This window comes from Salvia splendens, chromosome 1 (genome assembly GCF_004379255.2).
Source record: "Salvia splendens isolate huo1 chromosome 1, SspV2, whole genome shotgun sequence".
In the NCBI taxonomy this organism is placed as follows: Eukaryota; Viridiplantae; Streptophyta; class Magnoliopsida; order Lamiales; family Lamiaceae; genus Salvia; species Salvia splendens.
Genome location: NC_056032.1, coordinates 7782904 through 7804426, shown reverse-complemented (window position 1 = coordinate 7804426; position 21523 = coordinate 7782904). Strand labels below are relative to the sequence as shown.

Below are 21523 nucleotides of genomic sequence, written 5' to 3'. Positions count from 1 at the left end.
AACAACCGTCTACTATTCTACTCCCAATCAATCTCATCTCTTACAGAAAACTGTATAAATTATTAAAAAATATGACAGATTTAAAATTTATTATTCTGTCGTGTAGTATATCTCTGCATTAAAAATAAGTCTAGAATTTCTCTTTAAAAAAATCCAATGCTTTCTTTTTGGGGTTCAAATTCTGAAAATTCACAACGATTGTTTATTTATGCTTTTTATGGATCTGGTCAATTTCAAAAAGAGACTTATTATTCTTTTTCCTTATATGTTATTGTGACATTATCAATCGACATTCATAATATATTATCAATATGAACATAATTCTAAAGAGTCACATTTAATGTTTATCATTAGACATTCTTTTTTTGATGAGAATATAATTCTAAAGTGTCACATTTAATGTTTATCATTAGAAATTCCTTTTATTTGGCTGGGATACATATGGTATATTCAGAAAATTCCAAATCTTGTATTGTTACTTATTGATACTTTCTTATAACAAAAAAAAATGTATTTTTTTATTATTATATCTGAAATTTTGAAAATTAAATTAGTTGGCAAAGACACTATTAGTTAGTGTAATAATAAGGCAATTTTAGTTGCCTTCTTAGTCTTAGGTGACCCTACTTATCCATCATTCCACTTGTAAATTAGTTTATTCAATTATCTTGTATGGACCATAGCAAATATATAATGTTTCATGATTCATCCTCATATATATATATCAAACATAATTGTGTACATAATATTCGACGTTGCCATAATTAATCAACAATCTAACTTTCTCCGTCCATCTTACCCTGCAATTAATTTCTTAAATAAATTATGAAAATGTAGATTACAAGCAAATATCAAAATATTTAATAAAATATCATTTAGAGTTTATACTTTGAATAAATTAGGTTTTAGACATGGTATGTGCCATAGCCACGTGCACCTCGTAATTATATCTACTTCACTAGGTATACAAATTGTTATTTATAAGATAATGATTTATCTATATATGATATGTTAATTGTGTAAAATAATTATTACTTGTTTTACTATTATGTTTTCCCATGCATAATGCTTTTTTTATTAATATTAGTATGCGAATTTGCAACAAAAAGAACAAATAGACAATGTTATCAATTTGTGACATATTCTTTGCTTTACTAAGATCTCTTTTGATGATGGCATTTTGACCTTTATTTTATGCCAGCAAAATCATTATGGAATACGGTTTTGTGAATGTCACTTCAAAGTTTATAATGGGGTGGGCAGATGTGTCACTTCAAAAAAAAAACAATTAATGAATAATAATAATAATAATAATAATAATAATAATAATAATAATAATTCAGTTTAAGAGTAAATTAGCTAATTTTGTTGTTGGGTTTAGTAGTGTTTTGCATTTTTAGAAGTGTTTTGCATTTTTTCGGATTTATTTTCTTATTATTTGTTGCGGGTCTATAAGTTTGGGATCTTTGCATTTACTCTTGCTCGTTTTATTTTTGGGCTCGAGTTTTTTCATATAAAAACAAGGTCGGGCCAACAAAAATTTAAACTAACCCTAAATTCAAACAAAAACATTATTTTCCTTTACTTTTTCTCATTTATTTATTTGTGTATTACAAGAAGACTCTGAAAATGAATTCTAACTCTCATTTAAGTTGTCTTCATGCTTCAGTCTAATTAATTGAACCTCCCAAACGGTTCACTAAATGCAAACAACTAAATTGACTTTTACTTTCATATGTAATAGATTATATTTGAAAAAAGATTTTCAAATATTGAAAAGTCAAAAAGTTTATGAATCTGACTTGATAAAAGTGGGAAAAAGAAATCTTAAGTTAATGGCAAAGAAAATGAATGAATATAGATGAATAATTTCACCATCAAATGATTTATTAATAGGTAAGTCACCTAACACAGTCCCTCCTTTTGACTTTATTGGATTTTGATTTTATTTAATGAAGGTGTCACAAAAATCAAATTTAGCTTCTACCTATCTTAGATTTCCATTATATTTTTAAGTTTTACATATGATTGCATCATTAAATTTTTAGTTTGACTAGCACTACAACAGTATATTTTAGGTTACATAAGATCAAATCCTTGTTACAATAACCTGTTAATTATGTTTACTATTACTACAGTTTTGTTTAGGAAAAATACACTAGTTTAGCTTTCACATATGAGTTTGTAATAAAATGTGTCAAAATTTCACTTTATACTAAATGCATACAAGGAAATATTATGCATATATATCCCATATGTATCAGCCAGTACGTACCGATCGATAATTAAATTATGTTATTCTATTATACATTAACAAATTGAAGTAGTACTATATTGAAAATGAAAGTTGAAACTATGTAATCCCTGTCAAAATTGGCATGCCTTTAAATTATGATTGGCCTATGTTTAATTAATCCAAAATAGGTTTATCATGCAACTTTTGACTGTTCAAAGCAGATAAGTGTTGAAATCCAGTAATTAATTTAATACATATATTTTCGTGAAAGTTAAGCTCTAGAATCTGGCGATCGAACACAATCATCATACTTCGCATCAACTTTCGTAATTCATATAAGTATAAATTTATAAATACGCGTAACTAAATTGATACAACGCTTCACATTAAATCATACAGAGGTTCAACAATATTTATGTCATTATGTGTGTATAAATCTAAAGAAAAGCTTAATTAATTATGGACACGATTACAATTCCAACAAAGTTCATTTCCATTTATCAATTAAAAATGTCGAGCAATACATCAAATTGTTCGTCATAATGATGCCAACAAAGTCCAAACATGAATCAAATAAATTGTTATACAAACAATAAATTGAAATTGTAGCTATAAACTGAAATTCATTAAAAGTTCAGGCTATAGATTATAATTAACCCTAAATTAAATGCAAAACTAAACCATTATTCAATGCCGAAAAAATTTCTAGAGTTATTTATATATAGATTGCTATTTTAAAGTAAATAAAGAATTATTTTCAGCCCTTAAATTGTAAAGAATTTCGGTGGATTATCTATTTCTCATGGAAGATGAAAGTTCTATATGTATTACTTCATTATTTTCACTACAAATTCATCACATTTCAAACTTGATTTTATTTTTCCCAACTCTTTTATCCATCTATATATCTATTCATATAGTAGTACAAAGGTAGTGGTCAACATGAAATGTTAGTTGAGAATTTGTTTCAAAACATTAATGACAATATGTTTTTTCTTTGTACTGCACAACCATGTGGTGAAAATGTTAGGTTTCTGATACTGTATATATTTAAGAGAAGCAGCATTAACCAAATCCCATTAATTAATATACACTCAGTTCTTGTGTTTCATTTAGATTTGGGTAGTCTGGTATAATATTTAATTTTTATTGGCATTATTGAAGAATAAATTAAATGGTCTGCCTCCCCAACAGAGCATTTACTTGTTTGTCATAACTTATTTTTTAGCACCAATATTACCAAGCTTTGTATTTTTATTAGTAATATTGAAACCTCAAAACTTATAGTTATGTTGCATTCCATTATAGGTTTCTTGTTTTGCAAATTTTCTTGGGCTTTACTAATATATTTTATTTTGGCGAGGGTACTTTACATATTAATTCATTAAAAGCAAATGAAAATGAGGAATTTCATAAAGTTAAGAAGCTCTTAAATAATTTAAATGCATGAACAAATGGATCATACAAGAAAGTAGTAATGGCTTACAACACAAGGAGAAAAAGGTAATATTCCTAATTTTCATAATTTATTAAATTAATTTGCCCTGGTTGAAATATTTAATAGACTACACACAAGTACAGTATTGTCTAAAATGGGCTTGGATGCAGGCCCAATCCAACTGTATTTGCTATTGGACTTAGAACATCTCCAATCATTTACGCTAAATTAAAACTTATTTTAATGTAAATGTCACATCAAATATGATTTTACTCCAATCATTTACACTAAAGTCAAACTTAAAAGAATATTCTCTATATTATGCCTTTTTTAATCACAAAATTTGAAAAACTTTTAAGTTTTGGTTTAGTATAAACCTAAAGATAGGTATTTTTTTCTCAAAAACTAAAAATGGGGTTGGTTTTTTAGTACTATTGGAGCTAATTACATATCCTCTTTTAAGTTTTAATGTACCCTTGGAGATGGTCTTAGAAACTCGAACATTTTAATTTTCTATTAAGTTAGAATTACAAACTTGACACGAGGACACCTATCATGCAACCTTATGTCTCTTTTATTTGGAGTACTGTTTATTGAGTAATCGATCATTAATAATGATTCTACCATTTTTATTAACAAATAAATAGAAATTTAAAGTTTAGAGACTCAAATTTGAGACTCATAGTCTTATGCATTAACCACTCTACCACATGTTTCTTCATAACCTATTGCTTGAAAAGGAAGAGTGTTATCAATTAAGTTGTGTTTGATAGTTTAGTTTGAAATATAAACTCGATCAAATCGATTTGCTAAGCAAGACAAGAGGACTTCCATTTTATGTGTGATGCTTTACTTTTTAAACAAGCAGAAACAAAGTAGGAATCTCTTCATGCAGCTTCAAAAAGCCATGCTTTTTCCCCTAAATAGAACAACTCTCTTATTCCATTTATATAAGCCATGCATCTCCTTGGAAATTTCAGATTCTTTTCCCATTTTCTGCGTAATATTTGCATACACTCATCATGTCTCTGAGCCCTCCAAGAGCCAACGGCAATGGGAGAAGCTCCAACCTCTACTGGTGTTACCAGTGCCACCGGACGGTCAGGATCGCGCCTGAGGACCCATCCAGTATCGTCTGTCCCCGCTGCCTAGGCCAATTTCTCTACGAAATCGACATGGCGAGGCCGCAGCCGGTTCTTGAATTCACCGCGTTCGATCCCTCTCCGGAGGCCCGGATTCTTGAAGCATTGGCCCTCATGCTGGATCATCCACTTGGGCTAGAGGACAGCCCGAATGAACGGGCCTCAATTATGGGCCAAACACGGGTTCATGGGCGGCGAAGACGGCGTCATAGGGAGCCGGAAGAGGAGGGAAATGAAAGCTGGTTCCGGAGGAGAGGTCCTTCGTTTGGTGAGGAGGAAGACGACGGTTGGGGTCCAGATAGCGGGATTATAGCCCGGCCTAGAACCTGGATTATTCTCCGGCCAACAGGCCATATCCCTGCAAACAGAAATAGGCCGAGAGAAAGGCTAGTCCCACCAGGAGTAGACCCTAGAAACTACTTCACCGGGCCAGGACTGCAAGGGCTCATCGAGGAGATAACTCAGAACGACAGGCCGGGACCGCCACCAGCTCCAGATTCAGCTATTGATGCTATTCCAACAATTAAAATTGCACAAACACATCTGGAGACAGACACTGAATGCCCAGTTTGCAAGGAAGAATTAAAAGTTGGGTTGGAAGCAAGAGAGTTACCATGCAAGCACATCTTCCATTCTGACTGCATTGTTCCATGGCTGAGGCTGCATAATTCTTGCCCAGTATGCCGCCATGAAATCCAGACTCCGAATCAAACTTGTGAAGATGAATCCAACCAAGTTCACGTTGAAGACAGGAGGTGCCCACGGCTGAGGCGGCTGGCAGACATGTGGCCATTCCGCTCTAGATATCGGCCACTTCGCCCACGTGGAAATGGGTCTGGAGATCACCACGGTGAGAACTGAACTAAACTAAGAATGGACTGCAAAGAAAACTGTACAAATTCTATAATGTGTAAATGTATACCAAATTGAAAAGCAATAATAACATCAAGCTGTCCCGATTATACTGTCATGTAATTAGTTACATCTACCTGTTTCAGCAGCTGAATCATGGAGGTGTAATATACTGTAGAGCACACAGCAAACAGACAAGAAAATTGATATTTACTATGGCTCTGGTGTTCAAGATCAGCAGTGATGATGTATTATAGAAGGCATAGGAATACTTCAGGACACTTATAATTAAGAATTGTCATGATATGTTGGAATAAAGAATCACATCATTCGAATCAAATTGCATTTGAAAAATGAAATTAGACCATTCCAGTTAGCTTTTTTTCTGATAGTTGGTTTCTACGCATTTTCTATGAATGTGGGTAATTTTACATTCTCTTTGGCTGATGATGAATGCCCGCTTTGAAGCCTTCTGTATATGCCACGTTCTTGAATATTATCTGCAACAATTTGCATGTAAGCAAAATTAATTTGGAGTCCTCACAGTTTGCAAGCTATCAGTGTTACATTAGAGATATACTACTATAATCTATACGTAATAGGAATACTGAGAAAATTTGAGACTCACATCAAGATTCTTCAACTCCATGCCAAGTTGTTTGCTTATATTGTTCGAAACTATAGTTGCAAGTTGCTCCCGATATTTCTCTATGTTCTCGTCCTCTTTTATCTGTACTGAATATGGTTAGATGTCACAGAAGAGTCACTAACTAATAGATTCAAAATACCATTATAACCGACCTCTGAGAGAACTATGGTTCTAGTCTTTTCCAGAATCTCATCAACAAATTTATCAGGGTCAGCGTAAGTGATCGACGAGTTCATAGTCCCAGAAGGTTTCTCCTTTGTGGAAGCATTGGATGGTTTGCAGGTTTTGGCCCTGTGAAAAATTAAGAATTGATGTCAAATTCCATGCTTCATCCATGACACACAGCTATTTTGAGGGGATAATAAGAAGAATATGAAAGGATGAAAGAAATTTCCCATTGCAATCTAAAATTATATTATTCATCCAGTCATTCAATCACATTTACTAATCAAAAATCAACAGCTTCCCAACAAAAAACATGCTGACATTATGCAGCCTAACAAGACTTTTGTTCCAGGAAAGTTGGCTGGTCGTCATTTGGAATCTAACAATTTATCTGGTACCAATTTGTCTTGATTAGAGTGTGGGATAGTATATCTTAAAAAACATGCATATTTTGGGCTAGAAAGTGAAATTTACGTTTTTTAAATATGTAACAGATTTTTTTAGAAATATCAGAACTGCGCAGAGTTACATCAAGGGGTGCCCAGACACTCATTTAGCATAAACTATTTTACAAACATTACTCTCCAGTCTGTACAGATATCATTCATATAAAAATCCTGACAACAATACCCCACATCACAAATTTGATCTTCCGCATCTTCCTTAAACTAACAAGACTAAATTCCTCAAATATTTTCGTAATTCTTCCAGGAAAACACTCCAACATACTGCATGTATGAAAATTCTCTAGAAAATCCCTCTTTTGGTAGTCCAGTTCTCAAAATCCAATGTGTACAGGCAAGAACTTTATTAAACTCAAAATAAACAAAATATTATGATCACGTACCAATTGACATGTCATTTGACAACGGATGGAAGAAACAGCATTCTTGACTTTTAAATCCTTTATCTAACAACAAAGAAACATGCCTTCACAAAGAGCAAAAATGAACTATTTCAATAAGCAATTTCATACTCCAGAAAGAGGCAGTGAAAACTTATATACATACATACATGAATCCAGAAAAAAATATGAAATGTACCTTGCTCATTCATTCACAAGTGCAAAGGAGTAACACAACCTAGGGGTACCTACAATAAATAAAATAAATGCATAGAGAATTAGAGATATAAGCTCAATTATCGTTAGAATCAGTAACCACATCAAGAGAATTTGACGATTATCCTACTACTCAGTGACATTGCAAGCAATACATGTCCCCATGGAAACTAATAGTAATAATTTTGAAAATAATACAGGAAAATTCAAAAGTAAAATTAGAAGTTAGTACTTACTTCTAAAAAGAAACGTATATCATTTAAATTTTTACTTCAAATGAAAAATTAATAATTAAACATGTCTACCTCACAAAATTCTCTACTATATATTCTTCTCGAAATCACTGCATGGTAGCTAAATTTGGACCATTCACTATCTCATTTGGTGCAATATGCCCAGTTAATTTACATAATAAAATACAGAATATTTAATCACGACACCAGTTGCTTCCCGAGTATGCACTAAAATTCACATAAAAATACTATATGTTCATTAATAAGTTGATAACAAAAAAACTTAGATGAGCTTAATCCAGCTGCAAATGGTAGTGAGAGCATTGCAAGAATATAAGTTTTATTCCCTCAGAAAAAAATTCACATAAACTCTAGCTATAATTAAAATATTAAATCTCACTAATAAAATAAGCCAGTGAATAACATCATTAATATAAGATTGCATAGATTAAGAAGCAAATACGTGAAGAACCTCTGAGAGTGCCTCTTCTGGAGCCATTCTTACACCTCCTTTTCCCAGACCAAGTCTCTGAGAAAGAACTGCATAGTTCTTCAACATAATTAGTAAATTGACATTACAAAGTTACTTTTCTTCAGAGACGCCAACGACACAACACACCAGAGATATGAGAGACAGATAGACTACCAATGAAAAAGCATATATACCTTTCAAATCTACCATTGTGTCCGTCAAAGCAGAAAAAATTTAGTATCTTTGTTTCTTGTCCTGGGTATAACAGGGTGCCAACATTGAGGACTTTGAGATGAATAAGCAAGAACAAGCACCTTAGCATCTATGACTATCTAACCTTCAAGAACAAGTTCTTGCTCAGTGCACCTTTCATATTCCCAACATACTTTGCCTGATGTCAACAACAAGCTCACTTCATATTAGAAAAAACAAAGAAACATAGAATTAGCCTCAACTGTCTGTTACCTGAGCTTCCACTGTCAATACAACAGGATGCCCATATTGGGAGAAACCTATTTGAAGCTCCTGAGGAGAAATCAGCAAAGAGATTACAAACGAAGCAGTAAATTTTAACAAATATACCTACCCTCTGATGGAAAACTGGAACCAACTTCATCATAAGATCACTAACTTGAAAACAGCATTTCCAGAATAACCGCAAATAATAACCCCACGGGTTATCTACAACTGTTTAATTGTTAAAACTGGATTAAAATATTCTATTTTACAACTATATACACAGATACACTTGGAGAAATCATATCTTAATAGAACAAACACACAGCAAGCCGCACTACGGCAAATTCATGACTTAAAAGTGTTCAGTTTCTGATAACCAACTTGTGTTTCAATACACTAACCTTCTTAAACTAATTTAGAACGGTTTAATGTTACTGATGCCATGCCACATTGTAATAATGACAGAAATAGCATTCCAATTAGATCAATTAAACTAATCAACCGGATGCACTTGAAACTAACCAAATAAATTAATCCAGCTCATTCTACTTCGACGCTACATTTTCTAAAAAACATAGTACAAGCAAGATGAAGTTCCGCCCTCAAATCAAAATTTACATTAATGCGAGAGCATAAAAGCATTCGCAACAAAAAAAATCCAATTCAATTTGAATATCGACTGAAACATAAACTCGCCAAATCACAAGCTTTGCTCCATTGCAACAATTGAACAATGTGATCAATGATTAGAAGAAAAAATGAAGCTGTAAGCGAGCAAGGAGCTGCTCCTTCGTATAAGACATCTCTCCTCCGGTGGTTGGATTTTTCCCAAAGCGACTGTTTGAAATTTGCAGTATTTCTTCAGTCGTGAGAGAGGGCAAAAATATTTCATTTTGTTTCAATTTGTATGTTTGTATTAATACCCTCAACCTTTTTTGTATGTATTTTATTTCAGCCCTTCGTTAGAGATTAATTTTGTGACAACATGAACTACGTTTGGTATAGAAGATATTTATGAGGTATGTTTGGTACGTAATAGGTTATGAGCGGAAGCCATGAAGTAAAGGAAAAGAAGATGATAGCTGAAAGTGGATATTTTGAATAATGATGAAATTCACAATGAGCTACAGATAACTCTACGGATATATATATAACCTATCAAAAGAAATCTAAAAGCAGAGTACTCTAACAAACTACAATTATCAATCAATAGCAATTCAACACGATGCAAGAATAGCAGGACCACATGCCACGTGCTGCATCTCTTTTCTCTTATCCAACTTCATCGGAGGTGGTCCTAGAAGCACATCTTTCCAGCTGGCTTGAGTCGTCTCCTCCTTCTTAGCTTGCTTCACATCAGCAAGGTTAACACTTCCCCTCAATTGGAGGGAGGCGAGAGAGCAAACTCCTAACTTGTTTCTGAGCCTCGTGAAGAATTGGAGACTGAGTGGCTTGGTTAGTATGTCAGCAACCTGATCAAGTGAAGGAACATGTCTGAGATCTATTTCCTTTGCAGCCAACTTGTCTCGAACAAAGTGGATATCCAGTTCAATATGCTTAGCTCTTGAGTGAAGTACAGGATTGGAGGCTAATGCAATAGTGCTCAAATTATCCTCCCAAACCACAAGAGGTGTCTACATTGGTATATCAAGCTCCTCCAGCAATGATGTTGTTGGGTATCGGTGGTGCACACCCGAACTCCACATTAGTATGATATTGTCCGCTTTGGGCAAAGCCCTTACGGTTTTGCTCTTGAGGTACTCCCCAAAAGGCCTCATACTAATGGAGTTGGGGTAGCCCATTTATATGCTTGCAACTCTTGTCTATTCTCCGATGTGGGATATGGTTTGCTTCACCACAGATATAATCCATGTAATCTCAGACACGGCATGGGCTAAGCTTCTATATTCTGCCTCAGTGCTAGACCTCGACACGACCTTTTGCTTTTTGGCACACCAAGAGATCAAATTATCACCAAAATACACACAATAACCAGTGGTTGATCTCTTATCATTAATGTCTGATGCTCAATCCGAGTCAGAAAAACCAGAGATTTTGAAATTTGAAGCCTTAACATGTAAGCCATAGTCAGCAGTGCCACTGAGGTACCTAAGAATTCTCTTAACAGCTCTCCAATTAGTATCTAGAGGGCAAGCCATGTATTGACTTACTTTGTTGACTGAAAAGCTAAGAGCATCTCCAATGGTAATAGGTCAGTCATAGGCTAGCCACAAACTCCTCCTACCATATCATCAGCACTAAAAACTCCTCCTGCCACATCATCAGGACAAGCAACTGGACAAGTAATAGGCTAGCCACAATAAACAAAATTATAAAAAACAAATAATTAACAATCACACAAAATAGGGAATTAAATTTACGACACAAATACGGGAAAATTCAATAATAATGTTTAAATTAAAAAAAGTACATTAATTAAAAAAAATCTAACGACGTGCAGTCATCCGCGCCCACAACTCTTCAATTAAATCCTTTTGGAGTCGAATATGAGCATCACTTGGCGCATGTCGGCATGTGCCTTGAGGCGGCCGACTTCATCGTAAGGTACCCCCCTTCGTACGTTGGGGGCGGCCACGCCGTGGCTTGGGCCAGCTTCATTAGCATTGTCATTGGCCCAACTAGTCAGTTGTACACCTTCATCTTCGACAATCATATTGTGCAGGATAATACAGGCGTACATTATATCAACAATGCAGTCGACATGCCACAAACGCGTATACATAGTGTTTCGAAAAAAGAAAAAAAAATTGAGTTGGTCGATCGCTCGCCGATCGGGAGCCTGCAATGGCAGCCAGCCGACCGGCGAGCGGATCGGCCAGCACCCGAAAATCGGCGTCGGGTCGCCGATTTTTTTGCCGAAATGGCGCTCGCCGGTTTCAATGGTTCGGCGAGCGGACCGGCCAGCGCCGGGAATCGGCTAGCCTGTCCGCTCGCCGCCATTGGAGATGCTCTAAGTTTAGGCCTTGTGATTGTTGCATATTGCAATGCACCAACCACACTTCTATAAAGCTTTCCATCAATGGTTGGTTCTGTTAGGATCGTCGACTGCAACATTATTTTGATATTGTCCGCTTTGGGTCAAGCCCGCACGGATTTGTTTTTGGGTCACTCCCAAAAGGCCTCAAACTAATTGGGGTTGGACAGGAATTATATACACCTTCCAACTTCCCATACTCATCCGATGTGGGATGGGTTTGTACCCCAACAAACCTCCCCTCAAACCGAGACCACATCGGGGATACCACTTGTTAGGATCGTCGACTGCAACATTAGTTTGATATTGTCCGCTTTGGGTCAAACCCGCACGGATTTGTTTTTGGGTCACTCCCAAAAGGCCTCAAACTAATTGGGGTTGGACAGGAATTATATACACCTTCCAACTTCCCATACTCATCCGATGTGGGATGGGTTTGTACCCCAACAAACCTCCCCTCAAACCGAGACCACATCGGGAACGCAGTCGACACGAACATGGGTCGTTCTAGCCCTGGCCCCTGGGTCATCCTGGGCCCGACTCTAACCCGAGTCCTTCAGGGCCCGACCCTAACCGGGGCTCATCCAGGCACAACCCATAGCCACCTGGGCTCTGATACCACTTGTTAGGATCGTCGACTGCAACATTAGTTTGATATTGTCCGCTTTGGGTCAAACCCGCACGGATTTGTTTTTTGGGTCACTCCCAAAAGGCCTCAAACTAATTGGGGTTGGACAGGAATTATATACACCTTCCAACTTCCCATACTCATCCGATGTGGGATGGGTTTGTACCCCAACAAACCTCCCCTCAAACCGAGACCACATCGGGAACGCAGTCGACACGAACATGGGTCGTTCCAGCCCTGGCCCCTGGGTCATCCTGGGCCCGACTCTAACCCGAGTCCTTCAGGGCCCGACCCTAACCGGGGCTCATCCAGGCACAACCCATAGCCACCTGGGCTCTGATACCACTTGTTAGGATCGTCGACTGCAACATTAGTTTGATATTGTCCGCTTTGGGTCAAACCCGCACGGATTTGTTTTTGGGTCACTTCCAAAAGGCCTCAAACTAATTGGGGTTGGACAGGAATTATATACACCTTCCAACTTCCCATACTCATCCGATGTGGGATGGGTTTGTACCCCAACAAACCTCCCCTCAAACCGAGACCACATTGGGAACGCAGTCGACACGAACATGGGTCGTTCCAGCCCTGGCCCCTGGGTCATCCTGGGCCCGACTCTAACCCGAGTCCTTCAGGGCCCCACCCTAACCGGGGCTCATCCAGGCACAACCCATAGCCACCTGGGCTCTGATACCACTTGTTAGGATCGTCGACTGCAACATTAGTTTGATATTGTCCGCTTTGGGTCAAGCCCGCACGGATTTGTTTTTGGCTCACTCCCAAAAGGCCTCAAACTAATTGGGGTTGGACAGGAATTATATACACCTTCAACTTCTCATACTCATCCGATGTGGGATGGGTTTGTACCCCAACAGGTTCTCCTTCTACCTTGCCTATTTGAATAAGCATAGTGGGACTCAGATAATTGGGCTTGTGGGTCTTTTATCCATAATAAAGGCCACTGTTCATAGGTGTGAAAGCTATTCGAGATTAATTGTTCCAACCACATTCAATTTTGGTTTTACACACTTTAAACATTATTATTGTGATAATAAGTAGTATTTTTTTAGATTATGGAAAATCAATATACCTGAAAAAAGTGTGGTGTAGGGTAATATTATTATTACTATTGCAACAATTAATTGTATGTGCAATTCTTTTTCATACTATCCCAATAGTTATTGGATTCATTCATAATAGGTGATAGTGGAAGCGACTTTTGTTATATAGTACTATTTGATTAAATTCGTTATTGAATTTAACTCTTTTGATGTGTGTCGAATGTATTGGATGGTAATAGGAAAGAAAAAGATGTGTCACATAGCACAACACAAGAGCGACTTAGGATTCCCCAAAGACAAATATACACACATGGCGATCACAAGCTTAGACTCATTTAAAAAAGAAGATTGGATTTCTTTTCTTTTCTTGATGAATAGATGCTCCATTGCACATGATATGTTTGCAAAGAATAAAATTCAAATAATAAGCTTTGTGGGCTCTATCCCATGTTCACTATATATCATCATCACTCACTCGAAAATCCACTTTGGTATAATTATAAAAAAAATCTTCCATATTTATTCTCATATTTAATTATTATATTATGCGTAATTACATAGCACCATGCATGATTATCAATTAGAATATGGATGCTATTGAAATGTAGTGTAGGGTAGAAACTATTTCTTCTGCCAAACCTCTCTACATACTAGCATTTAATACAATACGATAAAAATTGGTCAATTTAAAATTTTTTGAACATTTTTTTTAAAAAAAATTGACATGACCAAGTACAGTGTAAGAGAAAAGATAGGAAATGGAGCCATGCATTTTTAACTTCTCTAAAAATAGACAGATCCATGTGCAAAATCATACGATCTTGAAATAACTCTTACGTTATAGGCGTATATGTCGTTTCTATCATTTACTTTTAATTTCAAAATAATTAAAATCTATTCAAATTAAACTCGATTTCGTCACACTACAATTATCTATATATGTTTGATTTATATAAATTATTCAAGTGCGTAATTTGAAGTATATTTTAGTTTATCATATTCATCTCCTTGTCATAAAAAATAAAGATAAAAGTAGGAAGTAATATGAACTACTAGTATTTAAATACCTTGTAAAAGATCCATCAATATTCTTGGAATAACTCAGAAAATACAACTTCTTTCTATACATATGTTACTCATGTATACCATGAATGAATTACAAACAACAAAGCTCACACACTATTGACAAGGAAACCCATACGAATGAGTAAGACGTTTTTAATTTTCTTCACCCAATAGATTGGGCTCAAGTCATCACGGGACAAACGAGAACTATTATCGATCATCCTTACAGAAACCACACAGTCACACGTGAAACTTAATTAGAAAAATGGTGTATGCAGTCAATTCACTTAAAAGAGCCCATAAAACATGATACTCTATTGAATAGAACCCTCAAACAATCTATAAAAAATTCCAAAAATATATGTATGTATAATTCAGCCTAAATCAAAATTCACTTAAAAGAGCCCTTAAAACATACTCCACCACTCTATTGCGAATTGAACCCCCAAACAATCAATAATATTCCAAACATTTTTTTCCTAATCCAATATATATATGTATATATTATTCGGCCTAAGTCAGTAATGTCTTCATGAAATAAACTGAAGATCATCCAATGAATGAACAGATAAACAACAAATATATATAATAAACAGAAAAAAAAAGACTCGAATCTTCAACAGAAGCTCCAGAGAGGAATATCTCCATCTTCATAGGAATAATCCTCCATCATCAAAGGATCAAAAAACACCCCATTAAGCATCTCATTGTACTTAGGGGAATCAAAGTTGTACCACGCCGCCATGCTCGGCTCCTCCATCTGGACCTCATACGGCGCCGCCGCCGAAATCCGGTCGTCTTCGATCCGGCTCGGAGACGAAGACGACGCCGAGCTCGGAGATGGAGGGCTAGGGTTTCTAAAGCCTTCTAGAACCTCCGCATTGGCTGCAGCGGCGGCGACTCTCTGGATGGATTTGGGCGACATGTTTTGATCGGTGGTGTTGATGAGATTATTGGAAGATGAGGGGAAGTTGAGATTGGCGGATGAGCCTTTGAGGCATAGAAGGGCGGCGTCGTATGCACGTGCCGCCGCCTCCGCCGTGGAGTAGGAGCCGAGCCAAATCCTCGTTTTCTGATTGGGCGCTCTGATCTCGGAAACCCATGATCCCCAGCTTCTCATCCTCACTCCCTTGAATTTCTTCTTGCATTGGGGGATTGGGTTTTTCCGCGATGATGACGACGACAACGACGATGAAGAAGAAGAAGAAGAAGAAGATGATGATGTTGAAAGCTTGGTTTCTGTCTTCACCATTTCTGGGAGATTAAGGGGGTTTTTTGTGTGAGTTTTTTTTTTCTTGTTTTTTCCTAGTTTTGCTGCTTGAAATGGGATAATGGTGTTGTGGTGGAAGGAGGGAAGTGGTGATATTTATAGATTATTTTTAATGGGGGAGATTTAGGGAAAATATAAAAAAAATTGTAGAGTTTTAATTTGGTCAAGGTTTAGTTAAATGTGACAGATATTTGCCAGTGTTAATTCTGGGATTAATATAAAGAGAAGAGATGCTTCGTACTTACTCATATGATAATGACTTTTCTAACCTACTCATTAACACTACTACTAAAGTTTGTAACTTCTAATTAATAGAGTGGTGAAAAGTGTAAACAAAATATAATAGAGAAAGCCAGTAATTTTATACTCTATCCGTCCAAAAAAAATAAGACTAATTTTACTATTTTGAATTGTCCACCAAAATTAGATCAATTTCAAAATATGAAAATTTTTAAATAATTAAATATTAATGTGAATCTCACTGTCCACCGTCAATACTTCCATCACATTTTTTCCCTCTTTTATTTAAAACTAGTATATCATTTATGAGGCATCCATTTTGAAACTGTTGACGTGTGAAAAAGAGAATAAAAAGAGCAAATATGCTTCAATTACTAACATGGTGAGACAGCTTGATTTTTCAAAGAGCAACAGAGTTGCTCAGAAAAAGGGTAGACTTTGGCAGTTGTAGCATATGCATTACAATCAGAAACCAACATGGGAAGCTCCTAATAAATATTTTATATCATGGAATTTAATTTGTCTTTCACCATTTAAGAGTTCTTGACTTGGACAACAAGTAATCCCTTCTTACAAGATGTGTTTATGATGATAAGGTTGTCCATAGCGGTAGGAAGAGATAGTGCATAAGCCATTGCTGGCATAAAGTGGTGAAAAATAAGTGAACCTCGGGAATTTAATTTAACATACACCATTTAAAGAGTTCTTATTTGTACAGTCAAATACAGTGAATAATGTCGGTAAGCGAAGGCGGTGCCGGTGCCGGTGCCGGTGCGTCAACCATTACTGGCAACAAATGAGGAAGAAAGAAAGATAGAAAAGTTCAAGCCGAAGAATTGAGGCAAAACTGCCACGCTCATAACTTCAAAGGTCAAAATTAATTAGCAATTACAGTTTTCCGACAAGTGAGTTAGTGACCTCGTCCGCAATTGGAGCGACTAACTTTTACCCGCTTAGAGCATCCACATCCGTGCTCTTGCCAACGAGTACGGATGTGGGCCCGGTCCCACTTTTACTCCTTACTCTTAGGCAAGAGCACAACACCCACATTCGTGCTCTTCCGCAAGGACAAGCTCAATGGTCTCACCATTCTATTATTCAATTTAAATAAAAATATTTCCACAAAATTAAAATGCATTAAAAATACCTGGAATAATATTACAAAGTACAAAAAAATTAAAAATTACATAATTAAAACACTAAAAATTAAAAATTATATAATTAAAATACTTAAAATTAAAAATTACATAATTAAAATCCTAAAAATTAAAAATTACATAATTAAACACCTAAAAAATAAAGATTACCCCCGTGGATGACTATTCATCCGGCTCTACCCCCAATGTTCTTTGGACACCCCGTATCATCGCCACATGCGATCGAAGTTACTCGAGGGTCATAGTTGACCTATCGGCCAAACTGAGTTGGGCCAAAATCCCCCACAACGAGTTGGTGGGGGGTTGAGGTGGCACATAGGGAGCGAGAGCGGGGGCGGATGGAGTTGCAGCGCGACGGCGGTTGGCCGCCGCCTTCTTCATTCCTTGCGGCCAGCGTTGGGAACTGCTCGGGCTGGCATCGGGGCTACCCAAGTTAGCTCCTGCAAGTTGGCTAGCTACATCCTCGGAGTCGGCGTCAGATAGGGATAGCGACCTCGACCGTTTGGAGGAGGAGCTAGAGGAGGATGATACGCCTCCCCTATACTTCGGATGCGCCCGCATCTCCTGCCAATTGTTGAGGTACTTGAACGGCTTGTAGTTCATGGATTGGTAGGTCGCCAAGGCGGAACTGATGATGTCAAGCTCACTCCGGCCGCTCCCCGCCGACTGCTTTTCCTGGAGGTAATACCCCTGTATCTTTTGGATTTCTTCGTTGGCTCTGTATATGGCATTGCACAGCATACTCTAGTTGCGCTCGATTGTTCCAGTCGGCCGGTTTTGATTATACCGGCGACAGATGCGCCACCAATAATGGTCACCGGATTGGTTCGTGCCAACCTCCGGATCTTCGGAGATTGACAAGTACGCTTTGAATAATTGCTCCATCTCCCCCGGAGTGTACGTGGTGCGGACACCACGAGTAGGAAGAGGAGGAGTTTGAGAGGGGCCGCTCCCTCCCGCTCTAGGTACAGGTGGTTCGGGTGTCCACCCGTATTGCCCTTCAGGGGCATCTTGGTCGTCGATCAAGTAAGACCGGTAGCCACCAGGAACTTGCGAACCTTGGGTTTGAGGAGGTGCCGAATATACCATTTTCAGACTAGGAAATGGTTGTGAACCGAACCAATCGGGGTTCCAACCGTGGGAGCCGGAGGGGTGATCGCCGGAGCCGGGCATTTTTTTTGTTGCGAGTGAAAGAAAGATTGAGAATTGTAAGAATAGAAATGAGAGAATTTAGATGAGAATTGTGTAGTGTGGTGTGAATTTTTGGTGTGGAAGTGGGGGTATTTATAGATGAAAATGTGTATTTTTGGGGGAAAATTAAAAAATAAATTAAAAGTGGGTAGAAAACGGATATAATTTTTTGGGAAGTGGGAAAATATTTTTTATTTTTAATCGGATTTTTAATTAAAATCCGATTTTTTTTAAAAAATCAAATTGCCAACGACATTGCCGTTGGCCAATGGACGGCTGACACGTGGGCTGCTCGCTGGCACGGACGTGCTCGATGCATCGAGCAGCGTCGTGCCAGCGGCAAGAGCGCAGCGGCAAGCAGCGGGTGTCGCGCCGTTGGCATGGACGGCTGCGCTCAACCGTTGTGGATGCTGTTAAAAGACACTAACTCTAAGTAACATAGTACTCCATCCGTCCCCTAAAAATAGAACTTTTTTAAATGGCACAAATTTTAATGTAAAATTCTTAAACTAAGAAAGAGATAGAAAGAAAAACGTGTTAGTGAAAAATGGGTTTCACCTAATTAGAGTAAAAAAATTCTTAAAAATAAAAGTTTCTATTTTTAGGGGATGAATCAAAAAGGAAGAAAAAAATATTTTTAGGGACTGATGAAGTAATATATTACGGTGGTGTTCAATTTCCAAGATAAAATAATACCAAGATACAATCTAAGATTGAGTTGTGAGATTATTTTAGTCTAGGGGAATAGCTATGACTAATTATCCCATGATTATCCATCTAGGATTGAGTTGTGGGGTTGAATCTCATGAATCAAACACACTACAAATTTAATCTCGGATACAATCTTGCAACCGAACACCTCTTATGTACGTTAATAGTACTAGATTTTTAGATTTTTATAGTAATTTTTATGTATCTATCTAGAGAATCTTATAAAAATCACCTGGGAAAAAGACTTGGTAATAACTTGAAAAAAATTACCATAAAGTGGAGAATGGAGACATTTGATCACATGGAGTAGGGATATATTTTAATGGAGATTTAGGGTAACATATCTTAGACCAAGTACTTAATAATAATGGGCTATAATTCATGGCAATATATGTGCATATTCTACTCTACTAGTGAAGAATAATGCAATTCTAGAGAGAGAAACTTAGGATTCTGTTCATGAGCAGCTTCCAGGATTTTGCAGGATGCTTATGGGGGAGTGTGCTTCTCAGTTGTCTGAACATAATCCATCACTAAATATACATTAAATATGAATAGAATAAAATAAAACAATGAATGTAATGTAGTACTTATTTTTTTTTCTTTTTAGTACGCGTTATGATGTCTAAACATAGTATTGATACATTATTTTCTTTTAACCATTTCCAGGAAGAAAAAAACAGCTGGTGCTTTTCTGTCATCAAGAAACTCCTCAAAACGCGTTTCTCTCTCATCCTCTCCCACTCTCTCTAACACGAAATTTGAAATAATTACAAATAGTCTATTCAATTCATATATACTAGTATACTATATATGAACCGACGAAATTAGTGGAATTTGAGTTTTAATTAATCTCATTTTTTACTATTAATATTTTTCCAATGTTTTTTATTTATATTTTTACTATTTTATTAATTTTAAATTAATTTTTTTGTAGAAAAGGGATTATGTCATTTTAAAATTAAATAATGAGAAAATTAATTAACAGAAAAAATGGGACTTAATTTATTAAAATTGAAAATAAGATTTTTTTTTGGTGAGTGAAAATAAGATTTTTTTAATGGTGTATGAATCGTATGATAGATTAGGGGTGGCAAATCGTGCGTGTCGGGTCGTTATCGTGTCGACACGATAACAACAAACACGAACACGACCTGTTAAGAAAACCCCAAACACGAACACGAACACGACCCGCTACCCTCAAACCCGAACACGACACGAATACGACACGAACCCATTAACGACACGAATCACTTCGGGTCAACACGACACGATAACAACACGTATTGGAAAGTGATTAAATATTTAAATGATTTAAATGAGATATGACCATATGAGACTATGATAGTCAATTTAATAAATATTGAAAAATGAAAATAATAAGGATTAATAATATTAAAATATTATTTGTTAACGGATAACACGAACCTGACATGAACACGTATTGTTAACGGATAACACGAACCCGACACGAACACGACACGAAATTTTCGTGTCCTTAATGGGTCGATCCGATAAGGACACGAACCCAATAAGCTCTGACCCAAACCCATTAATTTCATACCGGTTCGTGTCGTGTTATCGTGTCGTGTCAAAAATTGCCAGCCCTATGATAGATCAAATGATGAAATGGGATTTTATTGAATGATGAAGAAGTAATATTTTGCAAAGAATATAACGGATTTTGTAGTGGGATTCAAATGGAGTATTAGAAAGATTATGCTTCATTTTACAATTTACTCCCTACGTCCTACTAACATGACTCAATTTCCTTTTTTAGCTTGTCTCAACCAAGATGATCTCTTACTTAAAATAAAAATATTTTTATCTCTACTTTATTTTCTTTCTCATACTTTACTTTATCCACCTAACATATAAAATAAAGATACATAAAATCATGTACCGTCCAAAAAATGGGTCATTTTCGGAGGGAGTAATTATTTTGAGTGTTTAGAGCATCCGCAATGGCGGACGTCCACGCGGAATTCCCATCGGCGTGCGGGAATTCCGTGGCAGACGTCCGTCATTGCGCATCCCAGGCACGGATACGGAATTCCGTGAAGGAATTCGCAGTTCCGCGGCGTTCCGCGGAATTCCGTGTGGACGACCGCCATTGCGTTGACGCTCGCGGAATTCCCTTTTAATGCATTAAATATTTTTTTCGGTTCCTATATATACATCCCGTTGAACTTCATTTCATTCGCACCACTTGTATTAACAAGTTTTTCTCTCTCTAAAAATACATATCTTGAGAATCAACAATGGAGCACCATTTTCTCATCGGCGGGACTACGTCGATGTCCGTTGTGATGCCTCAAATGCCGGGGATGATGCCCCAGTCTCAAATGCCATCGGGAATAATGCCCGAGTACTACAACATGTACCCGTCGTGGTACGGGATGATGCCCCAGATGCAGGGGTCGCCTGTCGCTGCGGAAGGAGTAGGCAGGGGGTCCCCCAATCGACGGTCGACAACGTCTATCGGCCCTTTATGAATTT

At 36.9% G+C, this 21523-nt stretch overlaps 2 protein-coding genes and 1 pseudogene across 3 annotated transcripts; 1 reads left to right on the top strand and 2 right to left on the bottom strand.

Moving 5' to 3' along the window:
* Positions 1 to 4541: 4541 nt before the first annotated feature.
* Positions 4542 to 5945, top strand: LOC121811246 (probable E3 ubiquitin-protein ligase RHC1A). 2 transcript variants are annotated; one of them, XM_042212067.1, is made up of 2 exons: positions 4542 to 5666; positions 5815 to 5945. In XM_042212067.1, the coding sequence occupies exons 1-2, from the start codon at positions 4697 to 4699 to the stop codon at positions 5844 to 5846; spliced, it is 1002 nt and encodes a 333-aa protein (XP_042068001.1). In that variant the 5' UTR covers positions 4542 to 4696; the 3' UTR covers positions 5847 to 5945. The 2 variants fall into 2 exon arrangements, with proteins under 2 accessions (XP_042068001.1, XP_042068010.1); XM_042212076.1 differs by having other exon boundaries at positions 5818 to 5935.
* An 83-nt stretch (positions 5946 to 6028) lies between these two features.
* LOC121747339 lies at positions 6029 to 10865 on the bottom strand (annotated as a pseudogene).
* A 3583-nt stretch (positions 10866 to 14448) lies between these two features.
* Positions 14449 to 15777, bottom strand: LOC121798493 (ethylene-responsive transcription factor ERF014-like). The gene has a single exon (XM_042197532.1). The coding sequence runs from the start codon at positions 15705 to 15707 to the stop codon at positions 15072 to 15074; it is 636 nt and encodes a 211-aa protein (XP_042053466.1). The 5' UTR covers positions 15708 to 15777; the 3' UTR covers positions 14449 to 15071.
* Between the last annotated feature and the right edge of the window lie 5746 nt (positions 15778 to 21523).

Bases quoted from the DNA above. Each gene is read 5' to 3' on its own strand.
- LOC121811246 (XM_042212067.1), top strand. From the start codon at position 4,697: ATGTCTCTGAGCCCTCCAAGAGCCAACGGCAATGGGAGAAGCTCCAAC. The intron at 5,667-5,814 runs GTGAGAACTGAA...TACCTGTTTCAG, and splicing joins TGGGTCTGGAGATCACCACG to CAGCTGAATCATGGAGGTGT.
- LOC121798493 (XM_042197532.1), bottom strand. From the start codon at position 15,707: ATGGTGAAGACAGAAACCAAGCTTTCAACATCATCATCTTCTTCTTCT.